General features: G+C 44.2%; 1 protein-coding gene across 3 annotated transcripts; it reads left to right on the top strand.

Annotated features, from left to right (window-relative positions):
* Window positions 1–3,242: 3,242 nt before the first annotated feature.
* On the top strand, window positions 3,243–17,333 carry SFPQ (splicing factor proline and glutamine rich). Of its 3 annotated transcripts, XM_031506801.3 has the most exons (11): window positions 3,244–3,983; window positions 4,339–4,527; window positions 4,622–4,923; window positions 5,033–5,128; window positions 6,452–6,648; window positions 7,007–7,091; window positions 7,388–7,505; window positions 7,724–7,772; window positions 7,853–7,974; window positions 16,918–16,962; window positions 17,259–17,333. In XM_031506801.3, exons 1-10 carry the CDS (start codon window positions 3,360–3,362, stop codon window positions 16,936–16,938), a joined length of 1,803 nt encoding a protein of 600 aa, XP_031362661.1. In that variant the 5' UTR covers window positions 3,244–3,359; the 3' UTR covers window positions 16,939–16,962; window positions 17,259–17,333. The 3 variants fall into 3 exon arrangements, with proteins under 3 accessions (XP_077644580.1, XP_085415912.1, XP_031362661.1); XM_077788454.2 differs by lacking the exons at window positions 16,918–16,962; window positions 17,259–17,333 and adding an exon at window positions 10,589–11,908 and having other exon boundaries at window positions 3,243–3,983; XM_085559786.1 differs by lacking the exons at window positions 7,724–7,772; window positions 7,853–7,974; window positions 16,918–16,962; window positions 17,259–17,333 and having other exon boundaries at window positions 3,243–3,983; window positions 7,183–7,407.
* The last annotated feature ends 1,096 nt before the right edge of the window (window positions 17,334–18,429 follow it).

Genomic DNA, 18,429 nt, shown 5'->3' with positions numbered 1-18,429 from the left:
CCTGCCCTGCTCTCCCTTCCCACTCCTCCCTTTGCTTCCTGATTCTTAAAATTCCTGAGCACCTCTAGCTCTAGGACATACTGGAATTTGTGCACACAGCCCTTAAGCTGTTTTCTTCTGGGTCAAAATTTCCAGGGAATGCCCAGAGAGTGCAGACGTGGCATCTCCTCACCATGTTTAATTGCTTCTTCAGTAGGAAGGGATGTTAGTGGGATTTGTATTTGTTTGTACTTGGGACACTTACAGAACCTCATGGGGTAATTATTCATAATTAGCAACTTGGACACACGCTGCTCCTTCCTCCTACAATCTGCAATTAATAATACAGACATAATTCAGATTTTTCCTTGCCAGTCTTGTGTTTATGTTTATAACAGGAGGAAATAGTTTAGGGGAAAAAAATGTATCTGAATCAATCACCTGCTGAGCTCCACACAGGGATTACTTGAGGATTATCCTGTGCTCGTGGCTGCTGAGACATTCAGAACTTCGGGCACTTCTGTATCAGCCTGATTTCCTGTCATATTCCTCCAAGGTCTTTTCCTCATTAGTCACAGACTGCTTCTTACCATGGCTTAATTCAATTTTTAGATCAGTTGTACAGGATGAAAAATACTCAGAAGTAGTGACACTAGTGTTATTTTTAAATAGATTAATATTTTGAGGGTGAGAAAGGTCTGGAGTTCTTCCTTTTTTGCTTCTCTCAACGGCCTCTATTAAACTGAACTAATATATGTGTGCACTGAACATCCCAATAAACAGATTAATGTAAGGATGAAGAAATACTTCAACTCTTACCCCAGGTGTCACAGAGCATTTCAAGTCTTGGATATATTTGTTTACAGTGAAACATACTGGGGAGAACATCCCAAGCTTTCTTCCTCAGTGTCTGTTTTTATATGAAACCAGCCAGCTGCCCAGCACGAGCACTTACAAAACAGGTGATTGTTAGTAGAGGTTGTTTTTACTTCAAATCCTGCTCAGGCATCAGTTTTTCTCTTATTTGAAGACCAGGATAAACACTCATATTGCAGCTGCAAAACATGAACTCTTACCCTGGCCTCTACTAGATCTGGAGAAATTCAAAGCCACTTTGCAGACTTCAGATAAATTCTACAGATTCTTGTATAGATTCTTGTATAGAGTCATAGAATCACAGGTCGAGTTGGAAGGGACTCAGAGGGATCATCGAGTCCAGCTCCTGGTCCTGCCCAGACATCCCATCAATCCCTCTGCCACAACTCCAGCCCTTCCCTTGGGTCCTGTCCCTGGTCATACAGAGCAGAGATCTGGGCTGCCCCTTCCCTTTTTCTGTTCTGATCTTTGTTGTGCAGATTTTTGCAGAATTAGGAGAATATGTATACTCTTTATTTCTTTGGAAGAATGATGAAAATTAGTAGCACCTGAAAAAACAGTTCACTTATACTTAAGACACAACACAAGCAAACTCAACCCTTTCCCACTCACTATTATTTGTTTCTTGAAGAGACAGAACCAGATGTGACAGCAAGGCGATGCCAGTTGTTTGTGTGTGGTAAGAGCCAGTCCCAAATTTGTTCTTGCAGTGATTTAACCTCTGAGACACCTCGTGGTGGAAACACTCACTGCCGGCAGCAGGGCCATGGCCAGAATCCATTTTAAAACAACCTGGAGTTTCCATCCTGCAGTGCTTGGAAGTGGCTTAAGTCCCAGAGCCAGTATAACACTAATTCGGGGCCAGAATCAATCTGTGGCTCCTTTTTAATTTAAAATGTATAAAGCCACAGAGATATTTATTTTGTTGCTCTTCTATAAGGAAAGGCTGGGAGAATTGGGATTGTTCAGCTGGCAGAAAAGACTTTGGGAAGACCTAATTATTACCAGTACCTGAAGGAGCTGACAGGAAAGATGGAGAGAGACAATTTACAAGGGAAAAGGGGAATGGCTTCCCACTGCCAGAGGGAACGGCTAGATTGATATTGGGAAGAAATTCTTCCCTGTGAGGGTGGAAAAGGCCTGGCACAGGGTGCCCAGAGCAGCTGTGGCTGCCCCTGGATCCCTGGAAGTGCTCAAGGCCAGGTTGGACAGGGCTTGGAGCAACTTGAGATAGTGGAAGGTGTCCCTGCCATGGCAGGGGGTGGAAATGGATGGGCTTTAAGGTCCCTTCCAACTCAAACTATTCTGTGATTCCATGATTCAGTGAAGAATGAAACTGGCCTTTGACTTCCGCAGGGTATCAGAAATATTTATGCAATTGATGATGTTTTACCACAGCACTGCCACAGTTCCAGGTCTGTGAAAATCACACGGGACTTTCCCTTGGGTTTCACACAGCGTTTGATCTTATTTCAGACCTGAAACTGAATGTGAAACATTCCTGGGAGCTGGAGAGGGGGATGGACGGAAACACTGCTGAAGGGAAGGTAGAAAAACGCCGTGCTGGTGTCATGTTGTTTCTCCTGCTGAAACCAGGGTCACTAAAGAGCTGGAATGTGCTTTTGGCCTGTTTTCGGTAATGGGACATGGAATGTCGGGACTGTAACCATTGCGATCTTGGTACAGCCGCTTTATTTTTCACTTCACAACGCACCGAGGACATTTTGGAGGGCGGGCATCGCTTTTTGTTCGCACCAAGCTGTATCCTGGTTTTCTAGGGCGTCTGGAAATTAACTGCGGATCGCTGTTCAAACTCAAGGTTCTTTTTAGGTGCTTCCCTGCCCGAATTTTGATACAAAACATATTTAACGTGACTCCCTATGCTGGCGCAGGGGTTCCACTACCACCCTTGACTGCATAAATCGGATATTTTCTATCTCAGATTTGGTTTCAAAGCTGAAGCGAAGGCTCCGGCCGCGCTGAAGCACGAACTGTAATTGAAACTACGTTTATTTGATATTTTTCCAGCCGCAGCCAGGGTCGAGTGCGCCCTGAGGCGCCGCGCAGCCGGGCCCGGACCACGCCTCCCGCTGACTGACAGCCGAGCCAGCCAATCACGAGCCGCGCTCCCGCCGTGACCTCGCCTCCCGCCGCTCAAACTGCCCAATCAGCACGCGGGGGGTTAACGGACCGTCCCGTGCCAACGTCGGCGGTCAAACGCGCCAATGGACAGAGAGCAGGCTCGTTACCAATGAGATCAAAGAGTTAGCGGGATTGCGACACGCTATTGGTGATTTTGCTTGTCAGTCACGACCGGCGCTGCCGGTGGTTGGCTGGTGCGGAGGAGGGGGGCTTCCGGGGGCGGGGATACTATATTAGGGGCGGACAAAGGCGGCGGCGAGGCCGTCCAGCTTCACCGCCATTTTGCGCAGCGGACGCTGAGCAGTAGCAGCCGCCGCGGCCGGAGCTCTCTTCTCATCTCCGCTTCCTCCCTCCGCTACACCATGTCGCGGGATCGCTTCCGCAGCCGTGGCGGTGGTGGCGGCGGCTTTCACCGGCGTGGCGGCGGTGGAGGACGCGGCGGCCCCAACCATGATTTCCGCTCGCCGCCGCCCGGCATGGGCATGGGACAGAACCGCGGCCCGATGGCGGGCGGCCCGCAAGGCCCGGGCGGTCCTCCGGGAGGAGGCCCGAAGCCCGAACCGCCGAAGCCGCCCACGTCCACCTCTGCTCCGCCTTCTTCATCCTCCTCAGCCTCCGCCACCACGGCGGGACCCACCGGCAGCCAGGCGGGAGCGCCTCCATCCTCTGCGCTTCCCGCGGGGCAGCAGCCTCAGCAGCAGCCGCCGGTTTCGGCGCCTTCTTCGTCTCCTTCGGGTCCACAGCCGCAATCCAAGCCCAGCCCCAGCCCCACGCCGGCCGGCGGCCCTAAGAAAGGACAAGGACAGTCTCCCGGCGGCGGCCCCAAGGGGCCGGGCGGCCCGCAACAGGGACCGCACAAAGGCGGCCCAGGGCACCGCGGCGGGCCGGGCGGCGAGCCGCGGGGCCGCGGGCAGCAGCACCAGGGCCAGCAGAGCCTCGGGGCGCAGCAGGGCTCGGGGGAAAGGAGCGAGAAGCTGTCGGACGAGGTGAGTCACGGCCCCCCCGCGCCTCCCTCAGGCACAAGATGGCGGCGGCTCCGCGCGCCCGCGCCGCCATCTTGAGGGGAGGAGCGGGGAGAGGCGGCGGCGCCTCAGCGGGGTGCGAGCGGGGCCCGGGACCGGCGCCGGCCCGGGGCTGCGGCTTGCGTTCCCGGCCATGCGGTTTGGGTTTCCTCACGGTGCTCCCGGCGGTGCTGGGGCTGCGGTTTTGGTCTCTTCGCCGTGCCACGGGGCTGCGGTTTGGATCCCCTCGCAGTCGGGGTTGCGGTTTGGGTTCTCCGGGGCTCCCGGCGGTTCTGTGTGCAGCACTCAGTGATGGCTCGAACTGGTTTGATTCTTTTAGGGGTTTAAAGCGAACCTCTCTCTGCTGAGGCGGCCCGGGGAGAAGACGTACACACAGCGCTGCCGGTTGTTTGTTGGGAATTTGCCTGCTGATATCACAGATGAAGACTTTAAAAGATTGTTTGCCAAATATGGGGAGCCCGGAGAGGTTTTTATCAACAAGGGGAAAGGCTTTGGATTCATTAAATTGGTAGGCATTCGTGTTGTGTGTTCATCCCTTTCGTTCTCGGGATGTGGTGATGTACAACTTAGTTTTCTAAGATTGGCTTTTGCCCTTCCGCCAGGAATCTAGAGCTCTTGCAGAAATCGCGAAGGCAGAGTTGGACGATACCCCCATGAGGGGCCGGCAGCTCCGCGTTCGCTTTGCCACTCACGCCGCTGCCCTTTCGGTGCGGAACCTCTCACCCTACGTGTCCAACGAGTTGCTCGAGGAGGCTTTTTCCCAGTTCGGTCCAGTGGAAAGAGCTGTTGTGATTGTAGATGACCGAGGTAGATCAACAGGAAAAGGCATTGTTGAGTTTGCATCAAAGCCAGCTGCGAGGAAAGCTTTTGAACGGTGTACTGAGGGGGTGTTTTTGTTGACAACGTAAGTACTTTGCCAGGATCTTTTAGTTTTGAGCTGAATAAAGACTGTAGAATTCTAGTTTTTCAGAATACGGGCTTTTAGAGGAGTAAAACGAGTATTTTCTGTTCAGCACTCCCAGGCCAGTTATTGTGGAACCGTTGGAACAACTGGATGATGAAGATGGTCTTCCAGAAAAGCTTGCTCAGAAGAATCCGATGTATCAAAAGTAGGCACTGTCTTTTTATATAAAGAGGCCATTAATGATGTTTCAAGTGGTATTGTCCTTGGCACTGAAGAATATGGAAAACTTTTCAGAAACAGGCTTTAGATTTTCGGTTTTATTGCCAGTTCTTGGTTTTGGGTTCGTTTTTGCTTCGTTTTGGGTTTGTTTTTTTTTTTTGGGTTTTTTTTTTTTGGGTTTTTTTTTTTTTTTTTTGTTTGTTCGTAGTTTAAAGGAACAATGATTTGTTTAGTGTATTCACTAAGTCTTACACAAGCAGTTTTCTACATTGTAGTACAAAGAAATAACAGCTCGACACATGGTTTTGGTCTATGTAGAAACTTGAAAAATCAGACTTGAACTGTTTCATGCTATTGTTAAAAGCTGTCACCTCCCTGAAGGCATGTGTCGGGGAATTTGGCAATTTGCATTTATGGTTTGAAATGAGAAACAAAGTAAAATTTAAACTTATTCCATGATTACTATAAACTTGTTGCATGTGGACTTTCCTTTTGAGCTGACTACTGGCATAAAGGAACAAAGAGTCTAGAGGAGTATTAAAGAGCCAAGAGAAGTCTTCTGAAACAGCAGTTTTGTGTTAGAATCTGTACATTAAACCTGCTTGTTGTAGGAATTTTGTATTTTCCCAGATCACAAAAGGGTGTGCAGGGAGGAAGATCCAGTCAGTCTTGCTTGGCTTAGAAAGTTCTCAAAATTCTTTGCTTTGATCAAAAATTGTAAGTGGTTTAGAGGCAGCTTTGAGAAGAATGTGGATTAATACAGTGTTCCAAACTGCTGAAATAGTTCATATTGGTAGTGCATGGAAAGCTTTTGAACTTAGTAGTTTTATTCAATAAATTATTGAATTCTAAATTCGAGTTTATTTATGTGACAAAACAACCTGCTGGCCCTTGGGCACTTTTAGAACTATTTACCTGAAAGTGAAGGCTTTTATTTGCCTTTGACACAGAGTGCTTTGGCACAGGAAAACTCCACCTTGATTGTGCCTGCTTGGGCAAAGGCCCAACTTGTTGAGGATTTTGCACCTGCAGTTGTCATCAGTGAAGTGTCTACAGACAGGAATGAGGCAAAAAAGCAGTAGCACTCTGAAAATTTGCTTGTATGTGGTGTAAGTGCAGGAGTGTCCATATTGCTGTGATAATTATATGTGTTCAGTGCTGCTGAATGTGTAAGATGCAGCAGTTCCATCACAGCGAGGTGGTTGTCAGGTATTCTCAGAGTGCCCTTGATGTTCCCTGATAATTCAGTCATTTTGCTCGTGATCTTGTATTGACCTTGAGTTTCCATGATTGCCCACTCTTTCTGCAGGGAAAGAGAGACTCCTCCCCGTTTTGCTCAGCCTGGCAGTTTTGAATTTGAATATTCTCAAAGGTGGAAATCTTTAGATGAAATGGAAAAGCAGCAGAGAGAGCAAGTGGCAAAAAACATGAAAGATGCCAAGGACAAACTTGAAAGTGAGATGGAAGATGCTTATCATGAGCATCAGGCAAACCTCCTTCGTCAAGGTAATGAGTTATGTATTCTTACTATTTTTTTGCTTTAAATGCTGGCCAAATATATGGCTCTCAAATGGTTCATCGAAGGAAATTCATGCTTCTAACTATGAACTTGAGAATTTCAGAATTAAAGAGGAACTGTTTTTTTTTGGTATTTATTTCAGTGATGTATTGATAAGAACGGTTATAAATTATAAGAATGTCAAAATTTTGACACAGAATTTAGAATGTCAATTCTTTTGAATCCAGTAACGGTGACACTGGAAGGTACCTCTCTGCCACAATGCAGCTGAGACAAATCTAATTCAGATGTAGGTAAAAATGGGACTTAGTGTGGAAAAGCTGCTCACAGGCTTCATTCCTGCAGACCTCATGAGGCGCCAGGAGGAGCTGAGGCGTATGGAAGAACTCCATAATCAAGAAATGCAGAAACGCAAGGAAATTCAGCTGAGGTTAGTTTGGCTTTCATGGGATTTTATTCAACGTTAAATTTACCATTTTCTTTTTTCAATTACTTACATATGAAAGTTTTTATTTTTCAAGAAACACCATTGCTGCTTCAGTTTGTGTGTGCGAAATTGAACCGCTGTGTAAGTTTCTCTTCTAATATTTGAGCATCATAGAGTATGTTTCTGGTTTTTTTTCTGAAGTGTAATCTTTCAGTGCCTTTACATTGCTGGAGCAGTTGATGTTGCTCTGTGTTCAGTGTGCTCCACTCCTGGTGTTTAACATCTGCTTTGATGACCAGGCAGGAGGAGGAGCGTCGCCGGCGGGAGGAGGAGATGATGATCCGTCAGCGGGAGATGGAAGAGCAGATGAGAAGACAGAGGGAAGAGAATTATAGTAGAATGGGTTACATGGATCCAGTAAGTGACAGTGTGGTGGGTTTGGGTTACATTACCATGCTCAGGAATTTTGTAGATGTATTTTCAAGATTGCTGTGTTTTGCTGCCTTTGGGTTGGCAATTGAACTGTGTCTGTGTATGGGCAGTGGCAGTAGTTGGCTGTACATGTGCTTTGTCTCCTGAAAAGTTTGAATTTTGGTGGTTGATGATTCAAGTTAAAAGTTGTTTCTTCTATGCAGAGGGAGCGAGACATGAGAATGGGTGGTGCCGCCACAATGAACATGGGAGGTAAAGAACCTTTTAAATAATCACTTTGTGTGACTAACTTAGAAATTTTCAGAATATGATTATATATTTCTCTCTCTTAGATCCTTATGCTTCAGCAGCCCAGAAATTTCCACCTCTGGGAGGTGGTGGCGGCATAGGTTATGAAGCTAATCCAGGAGTTGGCCAAGCAGCCATGAGTGGTTCTATGATGGGAAGTGACATGGTAACGTATCCTGTGGTGGCTTTAGCTTAGCACAAGGGAGTTGTTATGGTTGGGAATGAGTTCTCCAGTGTTTGGATGGTTGTGGAAATGTCACTGTTAACTGCTGACTCTCTTGTCAGGTGTTTAACACAGGACAACGTGGCAGTGTGTAGCACTACAGTAGTTGATACCCTTAATGGTAGCTTACACACTCAGAAATTGTTTCTAAGTGGATTCAAATGTGCTCGTAAGCATATTTGCAGTTAACGTGACTTCATAGGACTTTGGAAATTCTGCGTCACTGTTAGGCTTGGAAGGATTTTTTATGAGTTCTAGAGAATCTGACAAATCTCATCAAAATACTTAATGTGGTAGCTTTTCAGTTATCTGATGTTCTGTATTGATGGACAAGAGATTTTTTTGTTCTCCTTCCCAATGTGTAACACTGTTTTGGCCCTTCCAAGCCTAGGTAGGCTGGATGCTTGTTGGTCTGGGTGTGCTGTTCAGTCTAAAATCTGCACTCAGGTCTGTTCCAGCAGCACATTAACTTAAATTATCAATGGTAAACAGCATATCCCTTAGTCTGTGCTGATGTGGCTGTAGAAGATCAGAAATGCTGGTTTTTAGCTTCAGGCATGTTCCAGCTATCCTGGACTTGTAGCCATTTGTGGTTCCTGTCTCCCAAAGGAATGATAGCCCAGTCTGTTTTCCTGTGTTGGGCATGACACAAAGGTAGAACTTGTTAAAACTACAGCATATCTCCTGTTTTGAGGTATGCTTCCAAACCATACTGATTTCTGGCACACTACACGTGTGACTGGGCTTGGCCCTGTTTGGTGTTCCTACACTGAGGCACCATGGATGTAGATGACAGAAATGTTTAATGGGCAGGATGGGAATCTGTTGGCTTAGGTGGCAATACCAGTGTGCTTTCACCCTCCTGAAAGGGTGTACACTCATGGCACAAGCTGAACTAAATGACTTTTGGGTGGGTTTAGGCCTCTGGCTTAATGAGCTGAGCTACCATAGTAGCTTGTCAGAAATCTTCTGTTTTACTTTTTGGGGAACATATCTTTGGAATGGTAACTTGCCAGAGCATCATTGATTCAGTAGACAGTGCTGTTGGCCTTGAGGTATCTCAATAACCTACTGATACATAAGCAGTTCCTGAGCTTCCTGTGAGCAGTTAGGCAGTGTGTGGTGGATACTATGTACATTTTTCTCCTGAAAACCGTGGTACAGGTGCATGTTGAACTTGTGTAATACGTGAAATGTGATCTGGTCAAAAGATGTGACAGTGAGGTGGATTAACTGCCTGGAGTTTCTTAGGTTGGGGATCTCTGCCACACAATGCGGTCACAGTTCCTGGGCTGATACCTTTAAACAGAACTGGAGATGAGCTGAAGCTGCCATGAATTAGGCAGAAATAACCTAAGTAATATTTGTGAAACTCCGTTCTTGGAAGGATTGATGCTGACTTTCAGAAGTCAGGAGCTCTGAAGCGTGCATTTTCAGTTGCAGATACTTTTTGTAACAAACCACCTACCATTGTTCTGTGACTCGGTAGTGGGAACCTTGGCTGAAATGAAAATTTAAAGCTCTCTTTGACCTCATAATGTGTAACTTCTGTAGGCTGAGTGCTGATCACACCTAGTAATACAGTAACTGAACAAAGTACATGCAACTAGAGGTACTAGTAAATAGACCTGAAGTCTCTGCTTTATTGCAGAGTAACTTAGCTGTTACACCTTGGTGTGAAACCTTTTCAATTGCTGTGAAGCTGTGAATTTTCCAAGAGCTTTGTGGTGAAGGTGGGGGGTGGGAAGGGAGATACTGCCTGGATGCACACAACCCTCTGTGCATAGCTCTAACTGGAAACACTGAGTGCTTGGAACACGTTTTGCATCTGATGCAGCACCAGCAGCTCCGGAGTACGTTGGGTTTGAACAAGTGCCAGTCTTTGCTTGAGCAGTTGCGTTGGTTAGGTAAAGCACTGGTCAGTAGCTTTTTTCACATTTTTTTTTCTTCTTGCAATGCAGTAGTGCTCACAATGAGTTTTGGTACTGCCAAAGGCCTCTGCAGTTTAGTCAGCAGACCGTAGTCTTAACCCCATCTTGAAAAGCACATGGTCTCTAGACAGCACATGCCAGTCCTGGTGAGTAGGCATTCTGTTACATTTGATGAATGTCAGCTCCTGCTTCAGCCAACTGGAGCTGCATTCTCTCATTAGGCTTATTTGGAAATGACAGTGATGTAATCTGAGCTTTTACTGCACTAAAGGTGAGACGTTCACAAGCTATTTGCATTAACTTGATTGAAAATTTTGCTAGAGCTCATTTGGAAAAGTTGTTAATTCACATCTGCACTAATGCTTACATTTCTAGCACTGCAGGGAGGATCTGTTCTTTGTAACAGATGTATGAGAATGCATCAAGTGGGAACATACCTCAAGGCATGTATTACAATAAACTAATTTTTAAATTACCCTTTTTTCCTTTCTATGTTCCCGGTACCTGTGGATCGGCTCAATGGTGATTGTATCGACGAACCTTGACTACGGAACCTTCTAAAAATACATACTTAACACACATGGACATCAACTACTTATAATGAACTGTTAATTCTGTTCCAATAGCGTCCTGAACGCTTTGGGCAGGGAGGTGCGGGGCCCGTGGGTGGCCAGGGTCCTAGAGGAATGGGGCCTGGAACACCAGCAGGATATGGTAGAGGGAGAGAAGAATATGAAGCCCCAAACAAAAAGCCCCGATTTTAGATGTGACCTGTAGTTTCATTCCAGTTTGTTTTTGTCTGTCTTGTTTAGACACCAACTTCTTAATTCTTGCATTTTAGTAAGAAAGCTACATTTTTATGGATGTTAGAAACTTACTGACCTAATATTTGTAAGTGGTCTGTTTGGGCGAGTACAATTTAATTATGTAATGCAGTGTTTCAAAATCAAATTTAGCTGTTTTTTTGATGTATAACGTCCCTAACTTGATGGCAGTGTACCTTGTGCCACTGAATTCCCAAAGTGTACCAACCTTTTTTTTACTGTGCTTAAAATAAATAGAAAACTAAATGTAGTAACTCTTCTTGCCAGTCGTGGTTAAACAAACGAGGCCAAATACCACACCTGCCACAGTAACCTGAAAGCCTCGAGCTGAGGTCGGACCTAGACCAGGGTGTGGAACTGCAGTGAAGAGTGAGATCTCTTCCCACAGTGCCTCTGTAGCCAAAGATTGGGTTAAATTGTAGCCGAACTTTGAAGTAGGTGCAGATTTTTTGAGCAGTAATTGTGCTGCAGCAAGGAAGCAAATGGAAATCTTACAAATGCTGTAAGATACATTATTTAAAGCTTCACTGCAAGCAGTTCAGTAATGAATTCTGTATTTTAGCTATGGGTGGTGGGATGGTAGCACTTACCACCCTGGCAGTTACTGCTTGGAATCTTTTAAAGACTTTAAGCAGAAGACTAGCAATGGTTATTTTAAAATAAATTCATAGAATGCCTTGTATTGGCTGACTTCCTCACTAAAGGATTGTTAATGTGATATTTATATGCTCTTAAGCTGTCTTGAGATTACAGGATCTGGCCTTGCTCCATATTGTACACCTGCCTGAAATTGCTTGGCAAAAAGACCAGAAGTGTTACTCGAGTGATTAAGGTTAATTTGCTTATGTCCTCATGCTAACAGTGGACTAATTTGCCTAGTTCAGAGTACAATCATTTGTATTATGGGGACTTCAGGAACTGTTCTTCAATTGTGTAGCTGGTGGGCAAATCCTAAAATCCTGTATGTAAAACACAGCAATCGGCTTGCTTGCATGATGGTTATCGCTTTTTTATTATTGATGTTTGGAGATAATGCTTCAAAAGTAGTATCTGAATCTGGAGTTTTAAGAGTTACTACTACACAGTGCAAATAAACTCCCTTTAAGGTTCTTTTGTAGAAGATCTGATGAATTCGTTAGTTTGCTGTTCATTTTATTAAGCCCCAGAAGAATTTCAGAGCATTCTGGACTCATTGGTAAGGTAGTTGCTTTGCTTGTTATTACAATGTACCAGGTAAACTGGGAGCATGGCTTCCCAGTGTCAAATACCTCAGTGTTAATGCAGGATACATCAACCTGCTTGGCACAAAGTAGGTAAACTTAGCTTGGCTGTACCATCACGTGATCCCCAACCACCCGAGTTCTGTGAATAGCTTTAATCTTCCCAATATCCTTGCATTCCTTGTGCTGAGCATTGGCTAATTCTAAATTTTCTGCTAAATTTTCCCTGTGGTTAAAATCTAAAGTGTCATATTGCAGGGTTTTAGGGTACAGATGTCTGATCCCTCTTGAAGTACTGTTACCCCTTAAATGACAGAATAGCAAGTTGGGAAATGCTGATACAGGTAACACTGACGTGGAACATAAAGCTCACTAAAAAGTGATTCAGCTTGTTTGGTGAATGCTTTTTGTTTACCCAGAAAAGTTTGGGAGTTGATACATGCTACAACAATGAATTGCTCTTGAGAGGAGGAAATTCCAAATTGGCAGTTCCTAAACTGCAGACTGAGTATTTGGAAGTTACTTGTATTGGATAGTTTTAAAATGACCAGTATTGATGCAATTTGCATTATTGAAGCGGTTTTAAACAATATCTTTTCTGGAGGGTGTTCATGGGACACCCTCAAAAGGTGAATTTGTCCAAGGTGGGGGATTTTGAACGTGAACATTAAATTAATTTTTTCAGTTTATTTTTCAGATTACATGTCATTCTTAATTAAAAGAGATGCTGGTGCATATCCTAAAGTATGTTCTTTTATAGTTCTGTAACTTGGAAGAGTGAAGGATGCTGCTGTCTTTGTACCTTACAGAGCTTTTCTTTGGGTACCCCTGTTTTGTATGTAAGCTACTGTTGCTAGGTATTAAAATAGCTGAGCTGCAAAACCATGATTAGTAAATATATTTGAAAGATTTGGCAGTTTTCAAAAGATCTGAAAGTTTGGTTAAATCTGGCTTTGTTGTAGCTGCATAAGCAGAATTTCTAAAACAAGTTCTGCTTTGAGTTGCATGTACTAAACAGGCATATGATGAACTAGCCAACTTCTTTTCAAGACCTTTTAAAGATGATGTCTTAAAAGCTGGCAAACATGTCAACTTTAAAATCTGATAAAAGTTACTAAATGTGGGAGGTGAGAAAGTGACATTCCTTTGATCTACTCCTATGAGGTTTTTGACTTCTTTCATAAACTCAGATTTATATAATTGAATCTTCTAAAAATCATTCAGAAAAGTGCTTTGCTGGTCAGACCTGGTTTTGGATGGTCTGGATCACATAACATTTTTGTACTGGACTTGAAGGACATTGGCTGTTGCAATTTAGCTTATTTTATCAAAACTGAGCCCATTTTGATACTTGGAGCTCTAAAAACTGCAGCAAGTAGAAACTGGTATCGTTACACATGTCTTCACACTTTCTCAGAAATGAATACAGAATAATCTTACCCTCTGGCATAGATACATTACACTAATCATTTATACAGCTGATGAGAAATTGAAAATGCTTTTGAGATTTTGTGGTATTTTTGTGGTAGACAAATTCTTGGCTTCTCCTTGGCAACCATTTACTGTGGCAGCAAGTTCTTGCTGGAGTTTGAGACTACAATTTACACTTTAAACTAGTGGCCTGCTACATAACTGCACTTAGCCAGCATTTCTGCAGTTCATAACTGTGAGGAACGTAGTACCACAAATGGCAATGGACATTAGGACCCGGATGTAGTATTCCTGCTTGCTCCAAGATTCTCATTGCCGACTGCGTACAGGTAGGTAACAAGCAATATCATATAACTTGGTGACTTTCTATGTAATCTTATACTGTGGGTATTCTGACATCACACTTCTGACTGTGGAATTACAGTGCAGCACTCCATACCTGTATGCTGAGCTTGCATCAAAGCTGCGTGGTTTTCTGTTTGAAGCTTTTGTCTCGTTCAGAGACAACAAGTAACTTACTGTGGTTCTTAGACGAGGATTTCCAGACCCGATTCCTCTGTACACACAACTTGGCTTGGGTGGATTTTTCTTAGTTCCGATGTAATGAAGATACTCTTAAATGAGCACTGTGGGGAAGAGGGAATGTGATCTTAACCTCAGCTGAGTAGTTGGCAAGGTGCTCTCAGTGCCTAGAAAAGAACACGTTTAAATTTTCTGTAGTATGAAGTGGCCCATCTGCAGCTCATCCATGTGTAGAGTCTTGGCTTGGTGGGAATGTGTTAGTAACCACTGCTCTTGCCTCGTGTGTGCTATGTGAGAGTCACCTCAACTTACTGGTACAAGCAGTTCTGAGACTGATCCAGAATATTTTTGAGGACATAAATGAGTGCTTGATTGAATATCCCTGTGAGTTTCATAGAGCTTATTGGACATTGCAGTAGTCTTTATTTTAAACTTTGATTGACAAGCCTGATACATTCCTCTGCTTTAATTGACAGTGATGAGATTCTGTACTTCTGCCTTGTAGAGTCATCTTGATAGCGTAATGTACAATTTAATTTTTCATCAGTCTTGGGATGTAATTCTAAACTCTTCATTACTAGAACTCCTGACTATAGTGTTCCAGGATTAACATGCTTATGTTGGTAGACATCCAGATATGCTGATCTCCAGCTCTTTTTTCATTAGCTCTTGAACCTGAATTTCAAGGTCCCTTGTTCCAGTGAATGATCTGGCTCTTGTCTGATACTCATTTTATTTCACAGGTGTTGTAATGTGTTCTCCCTTGTTCTGCAAAGTTCTGCTTTGCATACTTGTCTCTGGCACTATTGTCACTTCTGGACCCTTCTTTGTTACCTTTCCAGGCAGGACTCTTGCTGGTGAACAGGGATCTGCTGGACAACCTTGCCCTCTGCTGTAGCCACCTTTCCATGTTCCACTGGACCCTTGAAGTAGCAAGTGCACCATAAGTTAATGACAACAGGTCTTTGGTTACACCACAGTGAGTGTAGCCTGTGCCAGCTGGTCACACAGTGACACCTTGTCACAAAATCAGTTTGGCTTTTCATGATGGTTTACCTTTACCTGTGACTTGAATCCATTTTGTGATGGCTTATCCTTACCTGGGACTGGGATCCAGTAGCAAAACTGCTGGCAGCCGCTGTGCTGTCAGGTAGCAATACTGAATTAGTGATCTTAAACCATTGCTCAAGATCTGACTTTGAGTTTTTCCATTGTGCTCTGGATACTTGACCTGCAGGAATGTCGTGGGGTTATTGGCACATCTGCCTCATTCTACGTACTTGAACTAAGCAGGTTTTTGACACTCTTGGAGCAAGCAATTTGTGACTGAAACCATGGGGCTCAGACCAGCTCTGGCTGCAGTAGTGAAACTTGGTGTGGTAGCAAACCTAGTCATGTCTGCTCTAAGTCAGTTTGTAACAAATGGGTACAAGAAATGACATTCAAGTGCTTGCATTGTGTTTCATCTTGGTTTTATCTGTGTGTGAAATACACTTTTTCTCAAAAGCTTACCTGAAGCTCAGAAGTGTGGTGTCAGAATACATCTGCGTACTGCTAGGCCCTCCGAGCAGAGCCTGGTGCTGGCAGGAGAGCACAGCACAGCGTGGATGGGGCTTTATTGTAACATTAAGCATACAAAGTGTTGATTTGCTTGCAGTTCTCCCCATAGCTAAACACTGAGGCCTGTGAGTAGTTTTAGGACTGGAGCAGTAATGGGGTTGCATGTCTCTGTTAATCATTGCCAGCTGCAGTGACATGATCAGGAAGGCCAGTGTTCTGTTCCATTATGTTCAATGAGGCTGAGCATGTTGGGAAGGATGCATCCAAGTATGCTGCTCTGGGGAGTCACTTGGCTTCTTCCACTACCAGCAAGTTTTGGAATCAGCTAATTAGCTTCAGATTTTTTCACCCTCCATACCAGCTAGTGGGGCTGTTAAATAGTTGCTGCCTGGAAAAGGAAAAAAGGGAGGATTGGCCTTCTCCCAACTGTGTCATTGCTGCTAGGTAATGATTGACACGTTAGGACTTGGCTGTGCAATCCCGCAGTGGTCTGTGAACACCCCATCTCTATAAATGTTGCTTCTGAACACCAGTACTGAAGAGCTAACTGGGGAGGGCTGGGAGGAGTGTGGCTAGCAGGGAATCTGCAGTGTTCAAAGGATGCACAAAGATATAGTATCCCTTATGCATGGTGTTTGTTGCTATGGCAGAGAAAACAAAACGTGCATAACTCTCCTGCTCCCAAGGGCCGTGAGGAAACCCAGGTGGGTGGTGGGCTGGAGACTAAAGCCTGAAGTTGTCCCTGCCTGGTCAGATCACTCTGTGCCCATGGTGGGATCTGCCTCCCAACTGGAGCTGTGCAGAGCCTTGCACCACATCCCCAGCTCTCAATATTGCAGCTGCCCTCAGCAGGCTGCCCTCAACTATAGTAAAGGGAGGCCTTGAGGAGGGAAGAACCTTGCTGAGGATAAAAGCAGTGACAGTGCCAAACTCTAGAGTCTGCCTTTGGCTTCTGAAGCACTTGTTCGACTGTAGAACACGAGAGCTTCAAGAGGCCAGGACCACTCCACTCCCTCAGGAAGGGGAAGAGAGAGGGCATTGCTACAGGAGACAAACAGGATCATAGAGTTGAAGTAGCTGATGAAATTAATGCCTTCACATAAGGGATAGTATACCTCTGGCTGCAATCAGACCTCACTGTGCTCAGACTGGGGATACGGTTTGTGCTCAGAGTGCAGTTCTTCAGGCAACTGCCTGCATATTCCTTCAGCTCTTGATGAGTGTTTAGGCTAGCCTACTTCTGCCCCTTATTCTTCCACGTAATAGTTTGGAATAATTGATAAGTTCCCCCTCATAACTAATCAGTCCATGTATGTTAAAACGTTATTTTTAAGTTAATTTTGAAATGGTCACAATTTGCTGTGTATGACTCTAATAACTTCAGTTGTTATCCTTTAGGTGAAGATGAAAGCTGAGTGACACCAGAGTGCTCATCTGTTGGAAGTAAGTATGGCTTTTTTGTCCTGGATGAATGAAATAATAAAGGTTTTTTGCCCCTTGGTGTTCAGTCACTTAGTGCCTTTGAATTGGAGAACACTTAGAAGCTGGGACAAATGGATACATTAAATGTGTAGGGTAGAACACAGTCCCTGCTGTCACACTGTGGGCTGGAGCACCCTGACTCCACCTGGGCTTGATATCTTGACAGCAGCAGCTAAAAATAGCTCTCTCAACGTGGGTTTGTACAAAAAAAATTCAAAATCAGTTGTGGGTGTAATAACTTGGGAATGTTTTTCCAGTTGAGGAGTTGAACATGAGCACATCCAGCACGGTGTCCAGTGGTGTGTGGAGGGACCAAGGGAGCAGGTAGACGAGTAAGTAATTTGTGTTACATTGCTGTGAGGGCTTGGTAGCCCATCACCCTGTGTTGGGTTATGTAATTCCTGCCTGAAACGTGTCATTAATCTCAATTTTATATAAAGTTTCTGCGTCTTGCTTTTGTAGAGCCAAAATGTAACCATTGTCTAAGGCTTTTCAGCCCCTCAGCAGCAAATAAATTCTGTCCTTTGTGTGCAGCAGGTGGTCAAATGAAAAATGACCATTCCTGCACTCAGGCTGCAGTTGGTGATTGTCAGCATGGGAAAAGGAAAATAGAGCAGCTGCTTCTCAGATGTTAATTCAGCTAAACCTTGTTAAAAAGCTATTTGCTGAAATACTTTTAACATTGAATTTAAGAAATAGCCTGATGTATAAATCAGCATGTATAGGAGCAAAGCAAATAGCAGTTCTTGCAGAACTGGAATTAATTACATTTTCCCTCTAATTTGTCACTAAACTACAAGGGGAAACTTCAGATATTTTAAATCTTGTTTGAGGAGCAACATGCTGAGTACCTTAACCCTGGAGTCACAAGTAAGTAACAGCAGACCTGTGGGATTCAATGGGTGAATTTGTATTGAGCCTTCTGTGGTTTGGCACTGCTGCTCCTTGCTGTGGGGTAGGAAAACACAAAGCCATATCTGACCTTAAAAATACATGAATTCTGTTCATTTAATCTAAAATGTGATGTGAATACTTGAGAATATCGGGCAGGCATGTGGCCTGTGATTCTGAATGATGATTCCACATCATGTAGTTTCTGCTATTGTTTTCTGTCTTTCTTTCAAAATCTTTCTTTCTAATCTTTCTGCTTTGCACTTGCAGAAAAAGAAGTGTGAATGCAATGAAGAGGAACCAGGAACATACAGCTCTTAAAAATAAAATATTTAAATATTTTTATAAATTGCTTCTGTTTTATTCTAGAGAGTATTCAGTGAATAAGCAGACTGTCAGTGTGGACTGGTATGGCTGGGTCTGAGAAACAAAAATTTCTGGAAATTTTACTCCCATTTTTTGTGTTACATAGTTTTGTATTGTAGAATTCCAGATGCTTACCTGTGCCTGGTTGTTTTTTCATAGCTTTCTCGGTGA

The sequence above is a fragment of the Lonchura striata genome, chromosome 23 (assembly GCF_050655825.1).
Source record: "Lonchura striata isolate lonStrDom1 chromosome 23, ASM5065582v1, whole genome shotgun sequence".
Lineage (NCBI taxonomy): Eukaryota > Metazoa > Chordata > Aves > Passeriformes > Estrildidae > Lonchura > Lonchura striata.
The sequence above is the reverse complement of the archived record's forward strand: the minus strand, read 5'-3'. Positions and strand labels throughout refer to the sequence as shown.